General features: G+C 42.0%; 1 protein-coding gene across 2 annotated transcripts in view; it reads left to right on the top strand.

Moving 5' to 3' along the window:
- LOC109962712 (cadherin-20-like) overlaps nt 1–21,217 on the top strand; it is a 65,206-nt gene that overhangs the window by 30,861 nt on the left and 13,128 nt on the right. Inside the window, exons 1-4 of one of the 2 annotated variants that reach the window (XM_020604660.1) lie at nt 6,630–6,711; nt 14,040–14,329; nt 16,767–17,061; nt 17,244–17,363. In XM_020604660.1, the coding sequence (XP_020460316.1) occupies nt 14,111–14,329; nt 16,767–17,061; nt 17,244–17,363 (634 nt within the window). In that variant the 5' untranslated portion in view covers nt 6,630–6,711; nt 14,040–14,110. Of the gene's footprint in view, nt 1–6,629; nt 6,712–14,039; nt 14,330–16,766; nt 17,062–17,243; nt 17,364–21,217 lie in introns of those variants that run through there. The other variant, XM_020604650.1, reaches the window with a different exon arrangement.

Genomic DNA, 21,217 nt, shown 5'->3' with positions numbered 1-21,217 from the left:
TAAGAGGAACAACCAGTACAAACTCAACTGCATCAGGTACGGCACATTATCCACTATAAGCTTGTCAGGTCCTGTTTGGGATTGGATGTGACACTTTCAGGCATGAGTCAGGATCGGACAGAAATATGTGGTCCGATCCATCCTCTAGCACCATCCCAAGCCTGGGTGAAAAATGGGAGGGCTGTGTCAGGAAGGATATCTGGTGTACATCTGCCGAATCACATATGTGAATTCAGGCAGTGATCACTGTGGCGATCCCCAAGTGATGGGGAACAGCAAAAAGAGAAACCGCATTGGCTAGCTAGCAGTGTTGTTGGTGCATTACTATGTTTGTTAACATGCCACAGCCACCAACTTCATTAGCAAAACAGCGTGAAACTGTTCTGCATGTCCTCACTAATAGTTGTAAAAAACTCCATAGGGTATCTTTAATTACCCAATATAGGAACATTTAAAATAAAGGCAAGTCATTAACCAGAAGCAGTCAGATGACCTGATACAGTCTTATAAAAACAAACTGAAATTATTTGGTAAACCTGGGTCAGGTTCTCCAGCTGCAAACTTTAAAATAGTCTGACACTAACTCCTAATATTTACCGTCACTCTGATATTCTGGCTATAGCATCTCTACTTCTTTGGAGATGTCAATTTGATGAATGTGGAGGTGTCATATTATCCCATTGTGCACATGAGGAATGAATTCTGGTTTAATTTTCCTACAGAAAAAGCCCAGATCAGTCCCAGAAGTGTCACATCTTCAGAACATGTATACCAGGAGCAGCAATGATGGCAGTTACTTCTGACTTTAGGAGCCCCAGTCTGCCTTCTTCTACTTTCATCACTGCCAAATGTTTCTATATTCTTGGAATAGTTTTTGTCAGCTCTGTAAATGAGGTATTAAAATTCTCCTTTACTTTTTGTGGCTGTCTATCCAGCACACAAATTACAGAAATAACTGATGGTGACATTTCTTAGACGCCTGCGGATTCAGCAGCCCGGGATCCTGCTTCACTATGGTTCTGAGCACAGCAGTAGAGTCATTAGAGCCATCACAGAGAGATGTTTTTGTGATCCCTGGGTTGCAACCCCAGCATAGTCCTTTGGGGAGATTAGTAAATCGACTAGAAAACACAGGTGCCAGATTTTACTCTGAATCAAGCAGCCACTTAAACCACAGTGTCATCCTGCTTTCCTGTTTTTGTCCATTTACTATTCTACACCTTTCTCTGCTAGCACTGTAACAACACAGTCAGAACACATATAATGTGCATACTATAAAGTGAAATTAGTATCATTTAGAGGTCGCAACTAAGCACATTTAGATAATGTTAAATACCAGTGTTCAGCTCCGTCAACTGATCTTTATTGTGGTATATTGTACCACTACCTCTCCCTTAATCTTTTTATCCCTTCTCCATCTCATGTGGTCATACAGGGTGTTTAATGCTAATGCTCTCTTCTTTGTCCTGATGTTCACTCACATGAGGGTGCACAGAGGCTGACCAGTGCTTACAAAACCACACACATACATAAAACAAACATATGCACCTTTTATCCAGGTACAGCTTATAAAGCCACCAACAAGGGAGTCTTAAACATAATCGCCGTAAGTGCACAGAGAACAAAGTCTTGTTCACTGGTAAAAGGGTTCACCATCTACAGTCCAAGCTTCTTTGACCCCCATATTGAATGTTTATAAGAATAAAGCCAGTGACAAAGCAAAGGTTTTTGGATCCAAGACCTTCTGAGATGAACAGGCCCTTTGAAGCTTTTAGTTGCCAGGTGACAGAAAAATATATTTCCCCCTGCTCAATTCAACCAAGCGTACCTTTACAGACCTTAGGAGTAAAACAGCAGGTGGGAGGACGACTTCCTTATTGTATCCTAATGATGCATTAATGACTAGTTGGCCAAGATTGGACAACAGCTTCTCCTACAGTGTTGAACAAGTAGAATGTCTTAGACAATGGTTATAACAGAACAAATCAAGCATCCTTTCCTGCTGCTCTAACTCATGTGCCTTTTCTCTGCTTAGATTGATCATGTGTATGTAGCTGGGAAAGAAAAAAGACTTAACACTTTGTTTTTTTTCTACTGTGAGAAGTCGGGTATGTTTCAAGGTGGAAGAAGAGCAGCAGACGGCTTTGTTTAAACTCCCCCTCAACTATTTCCTCCTCTGATCACTGGATCAGTGTGGAACTACAAACACACAGAAACCAACAAAGTAGACACTCATCCTGTGTGTGTTTGTTTCTAGTTAGACGTGGCCGCCTGTGCATACCAAACGTGTAATGAAGTGCGCACACTCCCCCTAATTGTTATTCTATTGACTCTGGGAAGAGGGGGTAGGGAATTAGACTCAGCCAGACCTGCTGGTATGAGACACAGGCAGTTGCTCAGGCATGAGCCCTTTTGAAACAGAAATACTGTGTCCATAAGTTTAGTTTAGGTTCACTAATTTTGGAAAAAGCTGTTTATGAAAAACTTTCCAAATGCTGAAGTTAACATACTCGTACGTGGGACATTATTTTTCGGAGAAACATCTGTCCCTCTTCCTTCTACATTCATTTATGCTGGCTACATGTAAATAATTAAGCAGGAATAACACTGCATACAGAAAACATGCATAATTCAGCATTTCATGTACTGCATGCATTTATGTTCATTGCTTGAATCAGTCGCAACATGTGTGCTCCCCTTAATTCAGCTGCAGAGACAGGGTCATAGGGTCAGAACAGAGAAGTAGTGGTTATGGAAAATCATAAAACAGGGAGGGGTAAATATCAGAGTAAGTTAAGCTGTTCCTGAGGCTTGCGGTCCTCCTGCTTCGAGGCCCCATGTCTCCACAGTTCCTGTCAGCTCATCAAGGCCAAGTCCCTGCCTATCCCTGCTGGAATACCGCATCAAACAGCCTGGAGAGCCTTTTATCCCAAGCAGAATGCCACTGCTTGTCACAGCAGAGGCTTGGCAATGAGCTGCACACGAATGGCAAAGTCTAACACGGTGGAGTGAAAGTTGATACCCTGCCGAGGTGGCATAGCTCAGACATGAGAGGGAGAAACGGTGAAAAGGTCACCAGGAAAATGGGATCTTGAAAGACACAGCTTGTCTGAGACAAGAGCGTGCGAAGCAGGAAGTCCGATGATGCCAGGCATGCAGTTAATGTCACAGTTCACTCTTTCTGATGCCTTACAATTAAGGCCAAACATTTTATTTTTGTCCTTTCCACCAATTACTGTAAAGGTTACTGCTCGAGTTGTGAACTTGGCTTGTGTATACAAATCCACATCCTTCAACAAAGACCTGTTTTGACCTATATCCAAAATCAGACATGAAAAGGCTTGACTGCACACCCCAAAGACACACAGAAGCGCTTTGTATTCGGGCTTGTTCTGCTCCATGACATTTTTAATCTAAAGCAGAAGCAAAGAGAGCTGCTACTCTTATCTAAGATGACATGGGGGTTTTGCTCCCTCTCACCGGCGCTCTCCCGTCTTATTCTTCTGAAACCTAACCCTCTTTCATGCTTTCCCCTGGTGGTGGTTGTGCTGGCAAAGTGATACAGTACACACAACTGAATTTGTTTAGGTTATTACGTCTGAAGACCGTTACAGTTTAGGTGAGGCTAAAGAATGGCATATGGCGAGCAGGGTATTACCTTCCTGCCTTCCTGGGCTGCGTTTGTCATCAAGTCCAGTGAGCCTAATTGTTGTCATTATTGTTAATTGCCTATTGGATGCACAGCACTACTACAAACTTATTTAACTTTCAATCTCAAGTCAGGAGTTTCTTTTCAATGGAGGACAGAGCTTTAGAAACCTGTAACTGTCTTCTTAGTTGCTGACACAACCGAGGCAAACGCATAGAACCCGGAAGTCAGAGCTGGGAGTGACATCATGCCCAAGTTCACTGTTCCAGTTTCAGTTAACCATAATACCAGTTCAAGCCAGGTTAGCCACTGTTAGCAATGTCAGTTTATAACACCACATAGAGACACTGTCACAACGTGTTCACCGATAGAAGGTGGACAGTCGTGTGTGCACAACTGTTTAAATGAGACATGAATAAAAAAAATAAGTGCTACAGCTTTTTACTGCTGAAGCATGAAGCAGCCAGTTGACAACTGACAATTGTTCTATTTTCTCCAATTTGCTGCCTCTCTCTGTTCTAAACTGTTGCAAATTGAATAACACTGCAAATTGAATTGAAAAATTTTTCACAATTTTCTGACATTATATAGTATAAAGTAAATAATTAATTGAAAAAATGATCACTACTAAAGTCACCATTAGCTGCTGCCCTGCAGTGTGTGGGCTTACACAGAGAAGTACAGGCGCTGGTGTTTTTACATGTACCAAATTCTGCCTAAGTGTTGCCCTAAAATTTGCGTTGTCTAAATCATTGACTCTGCATTGTCTCTTATTTTCCTGTATCAGAATACTTCATTATGTTTAATCAGCACATCATGCCAAGAATAAACCGCCTCTTTTAAAATAATGACTGCTGATTGGAGTGATAACAAACCGGTAACAGAGGATACTTGACATAAGAGGATATGTAACTCAAACGACCATGAAATCTGCTTTCCTAATGAAAGATCCGAACAGCCAAAGTCTTGGTAAAAGGTACTCTGAGGTGACAGAACAAGTCATGGCCTTTCTTTAACCTACAGCCCTCAAACTTTAAGAGTAGGCGTACTTGATCCAATGTGTGAAAGCACCGTGTCCCTAGAGCATCCTGCATATTACTGCTAAACCAAAGTCCAACAACATGCAGAACATAACTGTATCCAATCTATTTGTAAGGCAGATCTGAGCTTTTGTGAGGGGGCCTGAAGGGACTTGTTTTCCAGACGCCTACCACTATAACAGACTTTAAAAACAGACAGAGGCCCTTCCATGAGCCCTATAGGATCAATTTGTTCTGCCAATTATTATCCTCTGCTCTGCCTAGTGATGGAAGGTGCTGATCAATGGCCTGAATGCCACCCTCTCTGCAGCTCAACCCAACAAAGAAGGAGCCTTGCCTCTTTCTGGGGGCCCAGTCAAGCATTCGCTGATAGATTGGCTGGGACTCTAACCAGTCAGGTCTTCAAAGAGACAAAGACGACAGGGAGGGCACCAGGGAATGAGGGGTGGGGAGGGAAGGGGCATGGGGGCCTACTGGTGAAGAAGAATGACCTGCCAAATAAGAAAGAAGCCATATTGAAAGGGACAAAGAAAAAAAATATTGAACTGATGGAGAAGTACAACCTTTTGCCCATCTGTCTCGGCGGGTGACAACAGCCTTCATCTGTATTTTTAGAGCTGTACAACGCGCCAAATTACTCTGTCAGGAAGATTAAGGAGAGTCAAGCGGCTGTCGAGTGGAAAAAGAAAGAGCAAAGTTGTCCCACTTGGCTACGAATAGTAGAGGAACTCAAAACTTTGGTAGCTTATGCCTGAATCGCCCTCCCTTATATGATATGGAAACAGCTCAGACAATGTAATGAGAAAACACTAAATAAGAACTGAAGCAGCAGCCTAGAACACTTCTTGTTTCTGTGCAATATATTCTCATTCCTCTTTGCACATGGTTGAATACATCTCCAATATGATTTCACTTCCCCAGTCCTTCTTCTTTTGAGGAAAAATTTACAAGCAACTCAACTCTGAAAACTCGACTGTGCTGCATTAATTCCATGATTACTTAAATGAAACACTGCTATTTTCTTGCTTAGCACTAAACAGGGATCCGATCTCCGTGACCATGACTAATCTGTCACTGCGCTTTTTGTGTGTATTTGCGTGCACCTAATTTTTCGGGGGCTTTTTGCCAATTTGGAAAACTAATTGCTTTGACTCTGACTGGGCAAGCAGCAGAATATAATGCAGTTTAAAGGTTCATCTTTTATGCCCACAAATCCCTCTACAGATCCAGTCGTGTACAAAACCAGCTCATTAAAATGCATTAAGGCAAAATGATTTTTTTTCCTCATCTTTTGAATTTTCTACTTCGCTAGTCAGTGATCGAAAGACCCTGCACCCCTACCAATCTCCATACATACTAGCATTTCCCTGCCACACTGGTCACTTTATCCATTTGCAAATATCCTGAGTTGCTTTTGTGGTGCGTGCAAGAGCATTTCCCTCCACTGCTCACTATCTACCACCTCATGTGTTCCTGTCTTATTCCTCTATCCTTTACTTGCCTGATTTCATGCCACCACTTTGATCCCCCATCCCCTCATGACTCCCTCCTCCTCCTCTTCTTTCTCCACCTTGTCTCAACCCGCTACTCCTTCCCTTGCCTGAGGCTGCAGATTGTTGGATTACGCTGGAGCCGAGGGAGGCCGTCCCACTGATTGTAAAGAGAGGAGCAATTGGTCCTTTACTCTGATTGGGTCTCTAGATAGGCAACACCAGGGATGAGAGTGTGTACACAGCTATGAGAAGCAAAAAAGCAGCAGTGACAGAGTAGAGGCAGCACAACAATAAATATATATGTATAGGTGAAGAGAGGGAGAACTTCACAAAGAGAGTGGTGAGAGACAGCATGGACTCAAGGTGACTTTAGGGAAACTGATCACTGCAGACAGCAGCTTTAACAACTTTTACAAGGGCAAATTAGTGTGTGTATGCAGGGAGAAGAAGAACAGAGATAAAAGAAGAAGAAAAAAATGAGCGTTTTTTTACAGAAGAAGAACTGAGAAAAAGGAATAAAGTTGAAAAGGTAAGGCATGGAATTTTTACTTCAAAAATGATAATCCTTGACTTTGACCGGTCATGTTTTTTAAAAACACAATAGCACTCATAAGAAATGGCAATAATACATTCAAGCTGTAAACAAGGAATGGTGAGAATGACTAAGGATGACTGGGAATAGCTCAGCTCTGAGTGACTCAAGGTGGGAGTGCATTATTGTTACTGCAGCTGATGGTTAGCTCAATTTTTATGTTAATTGATAAACCATGCTTCCAGAAACAAATATATTGTGTGTATAGCTGTCAAAAGTAGGTCACGGTGAATATCCTGAGTCCATCCTCAGCTGGGAGGTTTCAGTGGCTTATTAAAAAAAGTTTTGTGAACATGAACTCAGGCTCAAAGCGTGGTTTCAATTTTCAGCACGTCTGCACTGTCACTGCTTCAAACAAGTCACACTGAAGGAGAGGCCTATCTGCTCTTTACGGACCTCTGTTTGGCAGTCAGACCTCGTTCCTCAGCCTGAGACGAGGTTTTCGCTTCTCGAGATGTGGACAGATTAATTTTTTCTCTCTATCAAATTCATTAATCTACTGCCTGTCTTGTAAGCTGGAGCTTACAAATAAGAGCTACACTGGCATGTGCGCCCTCACCGGGGCAGGAAGACTTCTCTTGCTATTATCAGTGTCAGTGAGAGGCAGTGAAGGGTCCTCTGAAAGATGAACACCGGACACAGGAGTCCATATTAACAGTACCTGTCATGGTTCTGCAGTGATGTCTGATATCTTAAATCACACTTCAGCACAGGGAACGGTCCAAAACTGTGTTCATATACAGATTCAAACACAATGGAGGAAAGTAACTAAAGACACTGAATCAAGCACACTCTGTACTTTACTCGAATATGTTCATTTTCTGCGTCTTCACTACATTTCAAAGACAACTACTGTACTTTTGTTTATTTGATAGATGAAAACTTGACATCCAGTTCTGTCTCTCAACAAAACTTAATAGAAATCACGAGCTCAGTGGTAAACAACAGATCCATCCCAAACATGCCACTGTTTAGTCTGCAGCATAGCGAGACTGATTGCAAACTTTCCAGATGACACTTATACACGGTGACATCACTTCCATGGACCAGTGCCTGCGAAGAATGCCACTCTGTGTGATTTGATTTCTCCATAAATGACAAGCCTTCTTTTATGGCCTCTACTGAGCAATGAATGAACTTCATGTGCACTGGGGAAGAGAAGGGGTGAGTCCAAAATGAGAAAAAGGATTAAAGAATCAAACGGAAAACTAAATGTGAGCACAGAGTTTGACATAAAAGCAACACAGATGTAACAGAGGATGAAAAAGAGAGGAGGAATACAATTATAATTTCATATATATAAATAAAATTTTATTGGAGGGTACAGAATCAGGAGCAGCAGATGGTTGAACAAACCTCTGAAGATCAGTCGGCACACAATGGCAGATAGAGTGTACAAAGGGATGAGTAATTAAAAATATCTTACAGTAAGAGAGCCACAGGGAGTGCAACACTCGTCAGGGCACAGCACTGGCAGTGCGCACAGCTGCAGATGCTGAGGCCTGGGGAGCTCCCTACAAGAGAGCATGGCAAAGGCAGGTTCAAAGCCTGACCCCATGCCAGCGTCCCTGTCCTGAGGGAGCCAGGGTTAGAGGAATGAGAACGAATCGAGGGCAGGGGCCTGACACATACACACACAGGCATGCTGTGCAGCCACAGAGAACTCATATTTATACCCACACCAAAACAACTGTGTGATCTTGAGAGAGTTTGGCCAGAATACACACCTCCTTTAGCCTGACTCTGCCTTGAACCTGTCGTCCCTCCATGGGAGCCAGCTGAGGAAGCAGGGTCCTTGCTGGAGGCAGTGGCAGTAAAGACTTTGCTTTAAAAACCACATCTGGGGCCGCATTTATGTGCATGATCCATACCAAATGTTTATTACATGTGCACAAAACACACACATAATGAAAAATAATCAGGTGTATAAAACTGAGCACACGCTTCAATGCAAATTCCCTTTAGAAGCCACAATCAACCTGAGAATGTGCACACTTTGGAGAGGTACATATTCCACCCAAAATATCTCCAGTTAATTAAACTGATCCTGTGGAGAAAATTAAAGGTGGCTAATTTATAGGCCTTGCTCTCACTGCTTTGTATTTTTATGCATGAAAATGTGTAGATAACTAGATTAGCTGATGAAATCACAGTATCAATATAAAAAAAAAAGAACAAACATAATTTAACACCAAAATCTACAGTATATGATTCTCTCAGCTGCAGATGAAAAGAGGTGTAGTAAATGTGTATGTGAGGTGACAGGAGAAGGCAGAGAGGAGGAGGGATTTTACACAAAACAAAAAATATATGAAAACAAATTAGTTTTAATGGGCCAGAAACTTTGAGAATTAGAGGACTTGGTTAAAAATTAGTCATGCATGTCATCACTTTATGTGGATGAGATGGCAAGAAACCAGGATATTCTAAGTTTATTTCAGGGAAATGTGAGTCAGAGCTTCCCAAACCTGACACACAGAACGTCACGCCACCACTGTGGTGCACGCCAGCTCGTACAGCCCAGTCTTCTCCTGTGAACTCTGACTGTTTTGGAAAGTGATGAAGAACCAGCGCCAGACGCTCAGTAGTGAGAGTGTAATAATGAATCACATATGTAACTGCTTAAGATTTGGGTTTGCTTTGTATCTTTTAAAACGGAGATGTGCTTCTGGAATAATTAGTGTCCTACAAGCACAACCACAATACAACAGTGCAGGCTCTAGTTTTATCACATATATAGAATTATTGGTTTGATATGAAGCTAAATTAAACTCAGTTCACTACTTTACCATCCATGTTGCCAATTTCTCTCATATCCAAAATGTGCGCGTACAGGTGTGCGTGTCATTACATCAAGTTGGTTTTCATAAATCCCAACTTATACCATGGGACGTGGTGTACACATTTCAAGCCCATTTTGTCTGTACACAGTGGTTATAAATGAAGCCCATGGTCATTTGATTCAGTCTTTACACACAAAAAAATACCAGAAGACATACTACTGCCTGAAAAATAAAATTAGTGCAGCAGCAGATTCTAAACTGAACTATGTGCAAATAAACAAATAAAGATGAGAAATGTAAAAAACTATGCTGCACAGCTCGCCACACTCAGCTCTCAGGCTGGAAAGTGAAATCAGCCTCAGGGGCTGTATTTAACAATCCCCTTCTATATTTTGCAACAGTTCCCACTTGGTTCATTGAAAGGTAGTTCACCACATCTAAAACAGCGCTTTGATGCGGCCCCTCGCCTGCGTCGGAGACACCCAGAGCCTTCATGGTGGCATCGCTTTCCACCATGCAAAATCAATTGTGGTTAACAAATTGGCCATGACGTTTCGCTCTGCCAGGGCGGGTGGAACCCTTTTTCATGGGTCCACCCAGTTTTTAAGGACCTTTTCCACAGTCTGGGAGGCCTCTTTTTAGAGCAGAGATGAGTGGAGCACAGACATGGTCACTGTGAAATTAAGACTTAATAATGCCCCATATAGCACTTAAACAGGAACCATCACTAACGTACCACATATTGTGCCTTGGTAACCCCAGTGAACAGTTTGACCAAAATGTCAGGATGAGGTTCTGGATGACATAAGGGCCTGAACTAACGATTATTTTCATGATAAAGCAATTAATCATTTGAACAATAAATCTTCATAAATAATGAAAAATGTCCATTGTAATGTTGTAACGCCCAAGGTAACACTTTGTTTTGTCTGAACAAATACTATTACTATTAGATCAGACAAAGAAAAGCAGCAACTCTTAACATTTAAGAAGCTAAAACAAGGTAATGTTCAGCATTAAATCACCTGATTATTGATAGTAAAAGATTAACTTTGCATTAAATGAATAAGTTTTTGAGCATGATCACATTTAACAGTACAGTTTTCACAGTATTGCCTTATTAATAGGCTGGGTATCATTTAAAATGTAGCTCATGTGTGAGCAAACTGAGAATCAGTTCATCTGAAGAATCTGATGAAACATCCCAATCGTAAGTTTAAGTTTCAACACATTCAAGTCTGTGCCTTAAAAATACCAAAGACTTCCAAGAGTATTTCTGTGAGTTATTATGAAAGAATGGTTACACACATTGTTAATTTGGGCATTAGCACCTCATTAAACAGGTGGGGTCGGCCACATTAGGTACAACGCCTCAGCTCAGTGGAGGTCGGTCGTGTTGTAGCAGTTGTTTTCTCTTTGCTCTGCTTCACTGCAGAAACATTCATCTTGTCCTCTCATGTAGGAACGGTTTGATAGAGTCTGTTGTTGTCAAATTGCAGTTAATGGAGCAGCAGGTGGACTTGGAGTAAGATGATACAACAATATGGCCCATCATTTTGTCACACCAGCTGCTCCCCCTGACAATCAATGTCGCTTCCACTGTCACTCAGTTTCTCCCTTCAGCAAACACCTTGTCTCTTTTGCCATTTTGACTTCAGTTCTTCCTATAGTGTTTTCTAGATAACTTAAAATCATATCATTTTCTTTTGAATATAAAGGCAGATTTCCAAGTGGAAAGAATGTTTCAGCCTGGTGGGAAAATAGTTCCTCGCCTTAAGCATTTGCATGTGATTGCTCCTCCACCCTTCGTCTTCCCATCCCTTCCCTGTGCGGCAAACACCAGCTGCTTTTTTTTTTTTTTAAAGTGAAATGTCATACGATTAGCAAAAGAAAGATGTGTGAAATGTTTTGCCAGCACAGTTACATAGCATGTGACCTCATTAGCTACAACAAAATGGTCCAAAATGCTCAGGTGCAAGCTGTGACCTTTGAGGGGAGGGGTTGAGAGGGGAGGCCAGGGGTTTGTGAGCGAAGAACAGGAGCTAATTTTACTTCACAATCGCAACCAGGCAGCTTGAATAGACAGAAAAGAGGGGAGCAGTCAGGTCAAGTGTCAGCCATCCTGCCAAGTGGCCCTCACATGGTTTGTCTCTCTCAGAAATGAAATTAACATAAATGCATGCGCACACACACTCGGACCAGCCTCCCGCTGACAATGCAGCCACGCCCCCCACCCTTCCTTGCCTTTTGTGCCTCTTCAACAATGATTAACTCAGTTTGGCGATTCAGAGAGAGTCTACAGCAGCACAATGCACTCTCTCTTACAAAACATAATGGAGTCAACCAGTCTCTCTCTTTCTTCTACTTTTTTGGCACCAACGTTTCCATCTCCCCCCTGCTAACAGCCTATTTGCTTTTCTTTTCCTTTTCCCCACCCTCACTTATTTCTCTCTGCCTTTTGACCATAAATCTGCCTATTTTCCCTGAGCCCGTTAATGCAGCAAGAGCGGGCAGATGCAGCTGGCCTCCTAATACATAAAGATGCAGATGGAAAGAGGGAGGGTAGGTGCTGCATGTGAAAAGGTATTCATTATCTAAAAAAAAGTCTATGTGTATCCTTAAAAAGCATCTCCTGCATAAAATTTGTGGAAATGACCAATGATGTTTGTATCAAAAAAGAATAATGCAGAGGCGAGAAATATTTAGAAGCATAAAGTCCAACATCCATCCCTATCCTACCAGAGAGCCACTCAAAACTTGCGATATGGGGGGGGGGACACTTGTAATGAGTGGTGTGCAGCGCTGAAAGTAACTTGTAGAGCATGGTGTGAGAAAAGCTGAGCAGGGGTGTTAACAGATACACACAATTTCAGAACATCACACCCCCGGGCCTTATACAGTAGGTGTGAAGAGCTCACCTCACCGTGACATGAAAAAAGGGAAAGACTGTGGTTTATTTTTCCTGACAATGTGAAACGCCTGATTGTACCGAGCTGGAGGCAAAGGAGCTTAAGCTGGTGCTATCATTTCTCTTTTCTCCTCCAAGCTCTAAAAGGTGACATTAGCTATGCTTTCATTAAAAGTTTTAAGCAAATTTCTGGAGTTTCAGCAAAAAGAAACGTGAATAGGTGCATATCAGCTACCTTTATGTAGATATATTTAGAAAATCGTGACAAGAAATTATCAACATTATTAGAAACTTTACTTATTTACTGTCTTATGGAGAGTTAGATGAGAAAACTGATACCACTTTGTATGTTAAGGATGCAGTTAAAGCCAATAGGCAATTAGCTTAGCTTGGCATAAAGTCTGGGAGCGGGTGAAAACAGCTTGCTGGGCTTTTTCCCTATACTTAAAAATAACACCTTTTTTGTGGTAGATATTCTGGAACCTTTATGCTAAGCTAAGCTTTAAGCTAAGCTAAGATAAGCACCTACCTGCTCTTGGTCCACACAGACAGTAGTATCAATCTTTGCATCCAACTTTGTGCAAAAGAGCAAATAAGCATATTTCCCAAAATGCAAAACTGTTCTTTTAAAAGTATTATAACCTTCAGATTAGGGAAAACTCCCAGCCTGGCAATCTACAAAGTTTAAAATATACCTAGAGACACCTCTGAAGCTCCCGTTTGTTTAATGCATACACCAACAGATAAATAAAGATTTGTGGTTGTGGAGAAAGCTAATGTATGTGGTGAAATTATTCCTTGACAAACAGTTTATCCATTTGCCCAGATTGTCAACTTTATGCCAAACTAAGCTGGGGACAACATAGTTACCTAAACACTTGACATTCTCAGTGTTTTCAGTGTGTCAGCATGACATGAATATATTTTATCTACAGTAGATAAAATAAATACAGCAGAAGCAGATATAGAAAATGTGAAGGCACGTCATGCTGTGTTGAATGTTGGGACGGGGCGCCACTTTTTGGAGGTGTGCACTGTATTTACCTGGATACAGTCTTGTTTTTTGTTTTCTTTTTTCTTGATCCCTTAAGTCATTTAGCTCTTAGTTTACTGACTGCGGTAATTCAAGATGGATAACCGTAGGTGACTGTAGATAACTTGGAGTGGACCTATAGATCCTGTCTACAAGATCGTTAGACTCTGCACCCTGATCTCAGCCTTTGCTAGCTAACGTTAGCTGCTGTTGGCAGATAATACAAACACTGCAGATGAATTTCTGAAATCACCGATAATCCTTATAAATGTCCCTTCATATTACCTCCTCTCCTCCTCCATGTGATCACATCGACAGTATAAGAGGAGCCCTTCCACTCAGCTGTGATAAGGCACAAACATTGTAACACAATACAAACCAAGAGTAGAGAACTAATCTGGAGGCAGGGAGTAGGAAGCACGTATGTGCCATCTGCACATCTCCAACAATGCAACACAAACTAGGGCTTGGTATACAACAAAAGGATGACGATGTCCAAAAGGACACAAAACTGAGATGCATCATTTTTGTTCTCTTCCAGGAGCCAGAAAGAAAGGACCAAGAACTGTGCCTGTGAAGAAAGAGAAAAAGTCTTCACATCGTTGCTTCACAATGGGAGATCTTTTACAACTTGCAGCAGTTGCCAGCACCTTGCTCCCTGTGACTCTCTGCATTTTGACACTTCTGCCTCACAGCCTTGTGGGTAAGCCCACAGAGGAGGACAGCACAGGCAGCGAAGTGCTGCTCCAGAGGGTGAGACGAGGCTGGGTGTGGAACCAGTTCTTTGTCCTGGAGGAGTACACTGGACTGGAACCACTATATATTGGAAAGGTAGGTGCTGATTACATGTGCATACACATGCATACACATGCAGACATACGCTCAGTCATCAGATTATTAGTGACAACCAGCAAAAACTAATGCACTCCAATATAACAAACCTTCAGTAAATCCTCCCGTGATAATGTTCAATTTTACTTAGAGGTGACGTTTCAGTTGCCAACTACCGTAGATGCATGCACATACTGTAGATGTGTCACCTGAGGAAATCCAAAGCTCATGGGTCTCTGGCCTAGCAGCGTAGCAGGTTTTCTGTATGACCACTCCACTTGGTGCGACTGTCGTGAAAGTACTGCTAAGAAAATTCAAGCACGACTTTCAAACTAAAAGATCTATAGGGGAGCTCAGTAGCCTTGGCCAGCGCTGGGCACACACACCACAGGTGGGCAGAAGCAAACTTCAATGACTCTAAAAAATAAATAAATAAAAAATCCCTGGATGCACAGTGTCCATACTAAGACTCCATCTCTTCTCTCTGCTTTGAACCAGAGCCAGGCAGCAGTGATTGAATTAATTGGCTCATACTGAGGCTTCATTTAGTCTGTCCTGTTCTACAGAAGTGGACATCATATCTGCAACCCAACTGACATGCTATGAAAAAAAAAACCAGAGGAGGGATGCTCACAAAGGAGCACTTTGATGGCTTAGTCGCTAAAGTGAATCGAACAATTGATCCACAGTTGTAAGGCCAGTCATCATCAGTGGCGAGACACAGTCTTGCAAACTGCTATAAAAATTGTCACAACATCAATGGAAAAAGTGGTTTTGGGTGAAGTTTGTTTTATGTACAGGGCTTGAGCAAAAATCTAAATAATTATAGGACTTTATGGTGGATTTAGTGGGTGTCATATGTAAATTATATCAGATGTTGGAAAATAACATTCATACCTGCCTAATATATAATATTCTGTCATTTCACCACCACTCTGAAATATGGGGGAAAATGATGGGGTCCAAAAATTCACACACTCCGCCTAGGTACGAGAGTAATGACTCCTGAGAGTTTAGGAAAAAGTACTGTACACCTGTTGACTGTACATGATGTGAAAAAAGCCTTACCATCGCTGTGAAATTTCCTCCTTCTTTTTCCCACATTGTGTTTTTGCACTGATCCTTTTCCCAGCCACTCACCCTATTTTTTTCAAGCTGAATGAAATAATTGATTCTGACAGGCTGGGCAACTACCCAGAAAACCACTCAAGGGAGAAAGGCATTGTAGGATATGACAAAACAGGAGAAAGATGTACTGTAGCCTCCCCCCTTAGGTTTTTACCCTCAACTCAACCTACAGTATCCTGCTTCCTCTGTGTTGAGGAACTTAGTATTCAGAGCTGTGGGGATGCTGGCTTTAGTCTGGGGCTAAGACGGAGCAGGTAATTGATAGCCTGAGTGTCAAACTCCTTCCTTTCATAGGCTTGGGTGGAAAAGAAGGATCAGCACAGAAGAAGGCGGATGAGGTAGAGTTAAGGCTTCAGCCTGAGATAGATCACCACAAGACATGGAGTGAAAGCCCACAATGGGCTGCTGATTAGAAAATCCATTCTGGCTGAGCTGGGCCGCATGACGCTTTGCACAGAGAGAGTGCAGGTGGGCTCGCTGTCCAAACAGATAAGAAAAACTGTATTGTCTGCAGCCTGGGAATGGTAGTTACTGTGAAGATTGCCATTGAACTATCACCAGAACAAGTACTGTAGCTGCACACTTTTAGCTGTTTGAAAACTTCAGCTCAGTGATTTTGTTTAGTGAACTCAGATGACAAAAGGCAAAACCAAGTATTTTGAAAGGAGTGTGCTTTTACAGTCAGCTTGAAAAAAATTTTTTCAGTGCTGTGTGCTTGCAGTGCACACCTGTTGATTGTACAAGACAGACGTCAATGGGGGTATTTAATTGCTCTCTGTGTGTAATGGCAGTAACTAGTCATAAGTGGTGACCTTCTAAGTACAAAGTAAGGAGTGATTGCACATCAACAGGCTGGCATTTGCACTTTCAGGCCAAAAAATGCTTCCGATTGCACTGCAGGGCCCATGGCAACATATAGGTTGCAAGCTGTGATTAGATTTCTACTCAGAGTTTTAAAGAAAACTTACAATATAACCACACCGCCCCTGGAGGTTCTAATGCTAATTTACCTACATTTATATTAAGAGGGAGCATGTGGACTCATGCTGACTACACCACCAGTTATATTCTTCTCGATTAGTTTCTATCTGTGTCTACTGTTATACTTTCTGGATCTACAGTAGTTTTGTCCGTGTTTGCAAGATGATTATCAAGAGTGATCCCCTTGCAGTTTTTGACCAGTGCACTAGCATTTTGGGCACTTGGTAATGCTTTCTGGTGTCTCACATCCTTTCCAAAATCCTTGAGATGTTTCCAAAAGTAATTAAAAAGAGAATCTTTTCCTTTTCTTTGGTAAACATCTCTTCAGCTCCACTCAGACATGGATAAAGGTGACGGCTCCATTAAATACATCCTGACAGGCGAGGGTGCGGGCACCACCTTCACCATTGATGACAGCACAGGAGACATTCATGCCATACAGAGGCTGGACCGGGAGGTGAAGGCCCAGTACGTCCTCCGTGCACAGGCCCGCAACCGCCTGACGGACAGACCTCTGGAGCCTGAGTCCGAGTTCATCGTCAAGATCCAGGACATCAATGACAACGAGCCGAGGTTTCTAGATGGACCCTACCAGGCAACTGTACCTGAAATGTCTAAAACAGGTAAAGAGATGAAGAATTAAAGGTGAATAAACATTGTTTTTTCCTCAAGCAGCTCTGATCACAGATGGAAAAACCCCACTCAAATTATTTTGTTGGCACGATTACATTAGTGTAGCTGATTGGGATCTTCCTTCCTCCTCATCTCTAACTCACATTTACCTATCCTCTGTTTTTTAACCAAGGAACATCTGTGATCCAGCTGACGGCTACAGATGCAGATGACCCTACCTATGGCAACAGTGCTCGCGTGGTCTACAGCATCCTGGAGGGTCAGCCTTACTTCTCAGTGGACGCCAAGACTGGTACGACTGAGAAACTCCCTCTAAAACACTCATCTGTAACCATTACATGAAGAGTCTGATGGATTTCCAAATTCACCTGTCACTTTATTTTATGAGCTCCATATAAATTTGCAATAAATATGAATGATGTTAGATGGCCTGAAAAAGTCGACAAACTCACCACTGGCAGTCAGGATTTACTACCACTAGCCCGACAGCCACTGTTAATTCCCCACCTTGTTTCTAACACTTCATCACAATGTAATTGCACCAGTCTGATTTTAGCAGTCCACACTTTAAGCCCCTGTGTATACCAACCATCACTGAATGTGGGAAGCTCAGCATGGATCCTGTTGTTGCTATGAGACGACATAACACTTGTCTGAAACATGGCAGTCTTTTGCAAACCTCAAGCAGTCAACAACAACAAAAAAAAGCTCAAAACATGATGTCTCTGTCGAAAATGAGGACAGAATAAGATGGTAGTGAAGAGATCAAGTAGATTGAGAAAGCTCTCGGGTTCCTAAAACATTAGATAAGCCACAATTTGTCATTAAAGGGCCATGGCAGTAATTTCACATGCTTTAATCTGTTGAGCGTAAATCTAATGCTAACCATTTAGCAAATGATGCTACTATAATATTTTTCAACTTTTCAGGCACTACTGACTTCAGTTCATTTCTGTATTTTACTACAATTAATAGATTCTTCTGGGACAAAATATCAAGACATGTCAAACTGATTATCATTATAGTAAAGTTTATATACAAACCCATCCATTATCTATAATGCTTATTCCTGAATAGGGTCACAGGAGGTGGGGCTGGAGCCAATCCCAGTCAAAACGTTTGCACTAAACAGAAGCCATTCAGACTTTTAAATATGCAGCTAGAACTCAGTAAGCTTCAGAGTCAAACTCCAACATTGCAGCAAAGGGTAACAGCTTTCACAACTGAAGCTAGCATGCGTTTTCTAAAAGCAGAGTCACTGGCCATTGTTTTTTTTTTTGGGGGGTGAATGGCCCAATAATGTAAAAGCGCTTTGAGTGTGCTGTAAAAGCATAGAGAGGCGCTATACAAGTATAAGACCATTTACCATTTACCATAGTTTACCACACAGTAGCCACACATCCTTGTTTGTCAGCACTGAAATCTGTTGCCAAATTTCTCAGGCTGTGTTGCCCACCAGCCAGTCATCAAGTTCATCATCACTGAAACATCAGTAGCTCTACAGCTACCATTCATCATCTCTGACTTGGCTATAAGTGTGGCACTCAGGTTGTTGTTAATGTGAAACGCAGTGTAATACCTGCACACATACAGTATTGCTCAGAGTTTCAGAGCCGTTACTTGACCTCCGTTTCTTAGTCTTAAGCACAAAACATCAATTTATATGGATGTCATTGTCTTAGTAACACCCCGCTGATACCAGTGTACAGATGAAGTCAGCAGGGAGAGTGAACTGACTAAGACATCCTTAAAGGTTGAGTACAGGTTAAGATGGATTAATAAATGCACTACATTAACCAAGTTACTCTTTGGGGGTGCGGCTGTGGCTCAGGAGGGAGAGTGGGTGGTCCCAGTTCACATATTGAAGTGTCCTTGGGAAAGACACTAAACACCAACTTGTTCCTGGTGGCTTTCTACTGCTGCTCCCCATCAGTGTGTGAATGTATGTGTGAGTGAATAGGCAGCCAGTGTAAGGCGCCAAGGAATAAGATCATACCTGCAAGGATCTTACCATTATAACCAGCTTATCTCCAGTCATTTACCTCAGTAAAATATTTTTTGTCCTGCCCAGCTACATACAGTGGGTACGGAAAGTATTCAGAACCCCTTACATTTTTCACTCTTTGTTATATTGCAGCCATATGCTAAAATCATTTAAGTTCATTTTTTTCCTCATTAATGTACACACAGCACCCCATATTGACAGAAAAACACAGAATTTTTGACATTTTTGCAGATTTATTAAAAAAGAAAAACTGAAATATCACATGGTCATAAGTATTCAGACCCTTTGCTGTGACACTCATATATTTAACTTAGGTGCTGTCCATTTCTGCTGATCATCCCTGAGATGGTTCTACACCTTCATTTGAGTCCAGCTGTGTTTGATTATACTGATTGAACGTGATTAGGAAAGCCACACACCTGTCTATATAAGACCCTACAGCTCACAGTGCATGTCAGAGCAAATGAGAATCATGAGGTTAAAGGAACTGCCTGAAGAGCTCGGAGACAGAATTGTGGCAAGGCACAGATCTGGCAAAGGTTACAAAAAAAAAATTTGGCTGAGCTCCAGAGATGCAGTCGGGAGATGGGAGAAAGTTGTAGAAAGTCAACCATCACTGCAGCCCTCCACCAGTCGGGGCTTTATGGCAGAGTGGCCCGACGGAAGCCTCTCCTCAGTGCAAGACACATGAAAGCCCGCATGGAGTTTGCTAAAAAACACCTGAAGGACTCCAAGATGGTGAGAAATAAGATTCTCTGGTCTGATGAGACCAAGATAGAACTTTTTGGCCTTAATTCTAAGCGGTATGTGTGGAGAAAACCAGGCACTGCTCATCACCTGTCCAATACAGTCCCAACAGTGCAGCATGGTGGTGGCAGCATCATGCTATGGGGGTGTTTTTCAGCTGCAGGGACAGGACGACTGGTTGCAATCGAGGGAAGGGTGAATGCGGCCAAGTACAGGGATATCCTGGACGAAAACCTTCTCCAGAGTGCTCGGGACCTCAGACTGGGCCGAAGGTTCACCTTCCAACAAGACAATGACCCTAAGCACACAGCTAAAATAACGAAGGAGTGGCTTTACAACAACTCTGTGACTGTTCTTGAATGGCCCAGCCAGAGCCCTGACTTAAAACCCATTGAGCATCTCTGGAGAGACCTGAAAATGGCTGTCCACCAATGTTTACCATCCAACCTGACAGAACTGGAGAGGATCTGCAAGGAGGAATGGCAGAGGATCCCCAAATGCAGGTGTGAAAAACTTGTTGCATCATTCCTAAAAAGACTCATGGCTGTATTAGCTCCAAAGGGTGCTTCTACTAAATACTGAGCAAAGGGTCTGAATACTTATGACCATGTGATATTTCAGTTTTTCTTTTTTAATAAATCTGCAATAATGTCAAACATTCTGTGTTTTTCTGTCAATATGGGGTGCTGTGTGTACATTAATGAGGAAAAAAATGAACTTAAATGATTTTAGCATATGGCTGCAATATAACAAAGAGTGAAAAATGTAAGGGGTTCTGAATACTTTCCGTACCCACTGTCCATGAGGGTCACTTTACGAAGTAAGATCTAGAACCTACTATTCTTATTTTTATAGAAGAAAAACCCAACAAATCCCCTTAGCAAACCAATAGGGCAAAACATGGGAAGCATGTAATGTACTGCTAAAGCTCAAATATGCACCTGTTTGACAAGTAAAACAATATTTTGCCATTTGTCTATTTGTCACTTCTTGGCAGCACAATTATGTCATTTTTACATAAATACTATATAATCCAATACCCTTATTGAATATAGCTCACTAACTAAGCCACAAAATGTATTAAACCAATTATTATTTAGATCAACGGGAGAGACTGTATATCTCATCTGGCCTGGGAACGCCTCAGAATCCCTTCAGAGCAACTGAAAGACGTTGCTGAGGAGAGGGACGTCCGGACTACCTGGCTGAACCTGTTACCACAGCGACCCTATCTCGGATAAGCAGAAGAAAATGGATGGATGGATTTAGATCCCTTTGTGATCTCAGTCTTAAGTAGCAATAATTTTGCTGTGTTTACATTAGCAGGGAGATGCCTCACAGCAAACCAAGCACACCCTTTTCCTCTCTAACTTGCATTAACTAATAGCAGGAAT

Source organism: Monopterus albus, unplaced genomic scaffold (genome assembly GCF_001952655.1).
Source record: "Monopterus albus unplaced genomic scaffold, M_albus_1.0 scaffold3.1, whole genome shotgun sequence".
Classification (NCBI taxonomy): domain Eukaryota; kingdom Metazoa; phylum Chordata; class Actinopteri; order Synbranchiformes; family Synbranchidae; genus Monopterus; species Monopterus albus.
Note: the sequence above shows the minus strand (reverse complement) of the source record. Positions and strands in the feature narration are given on the sequence as shown.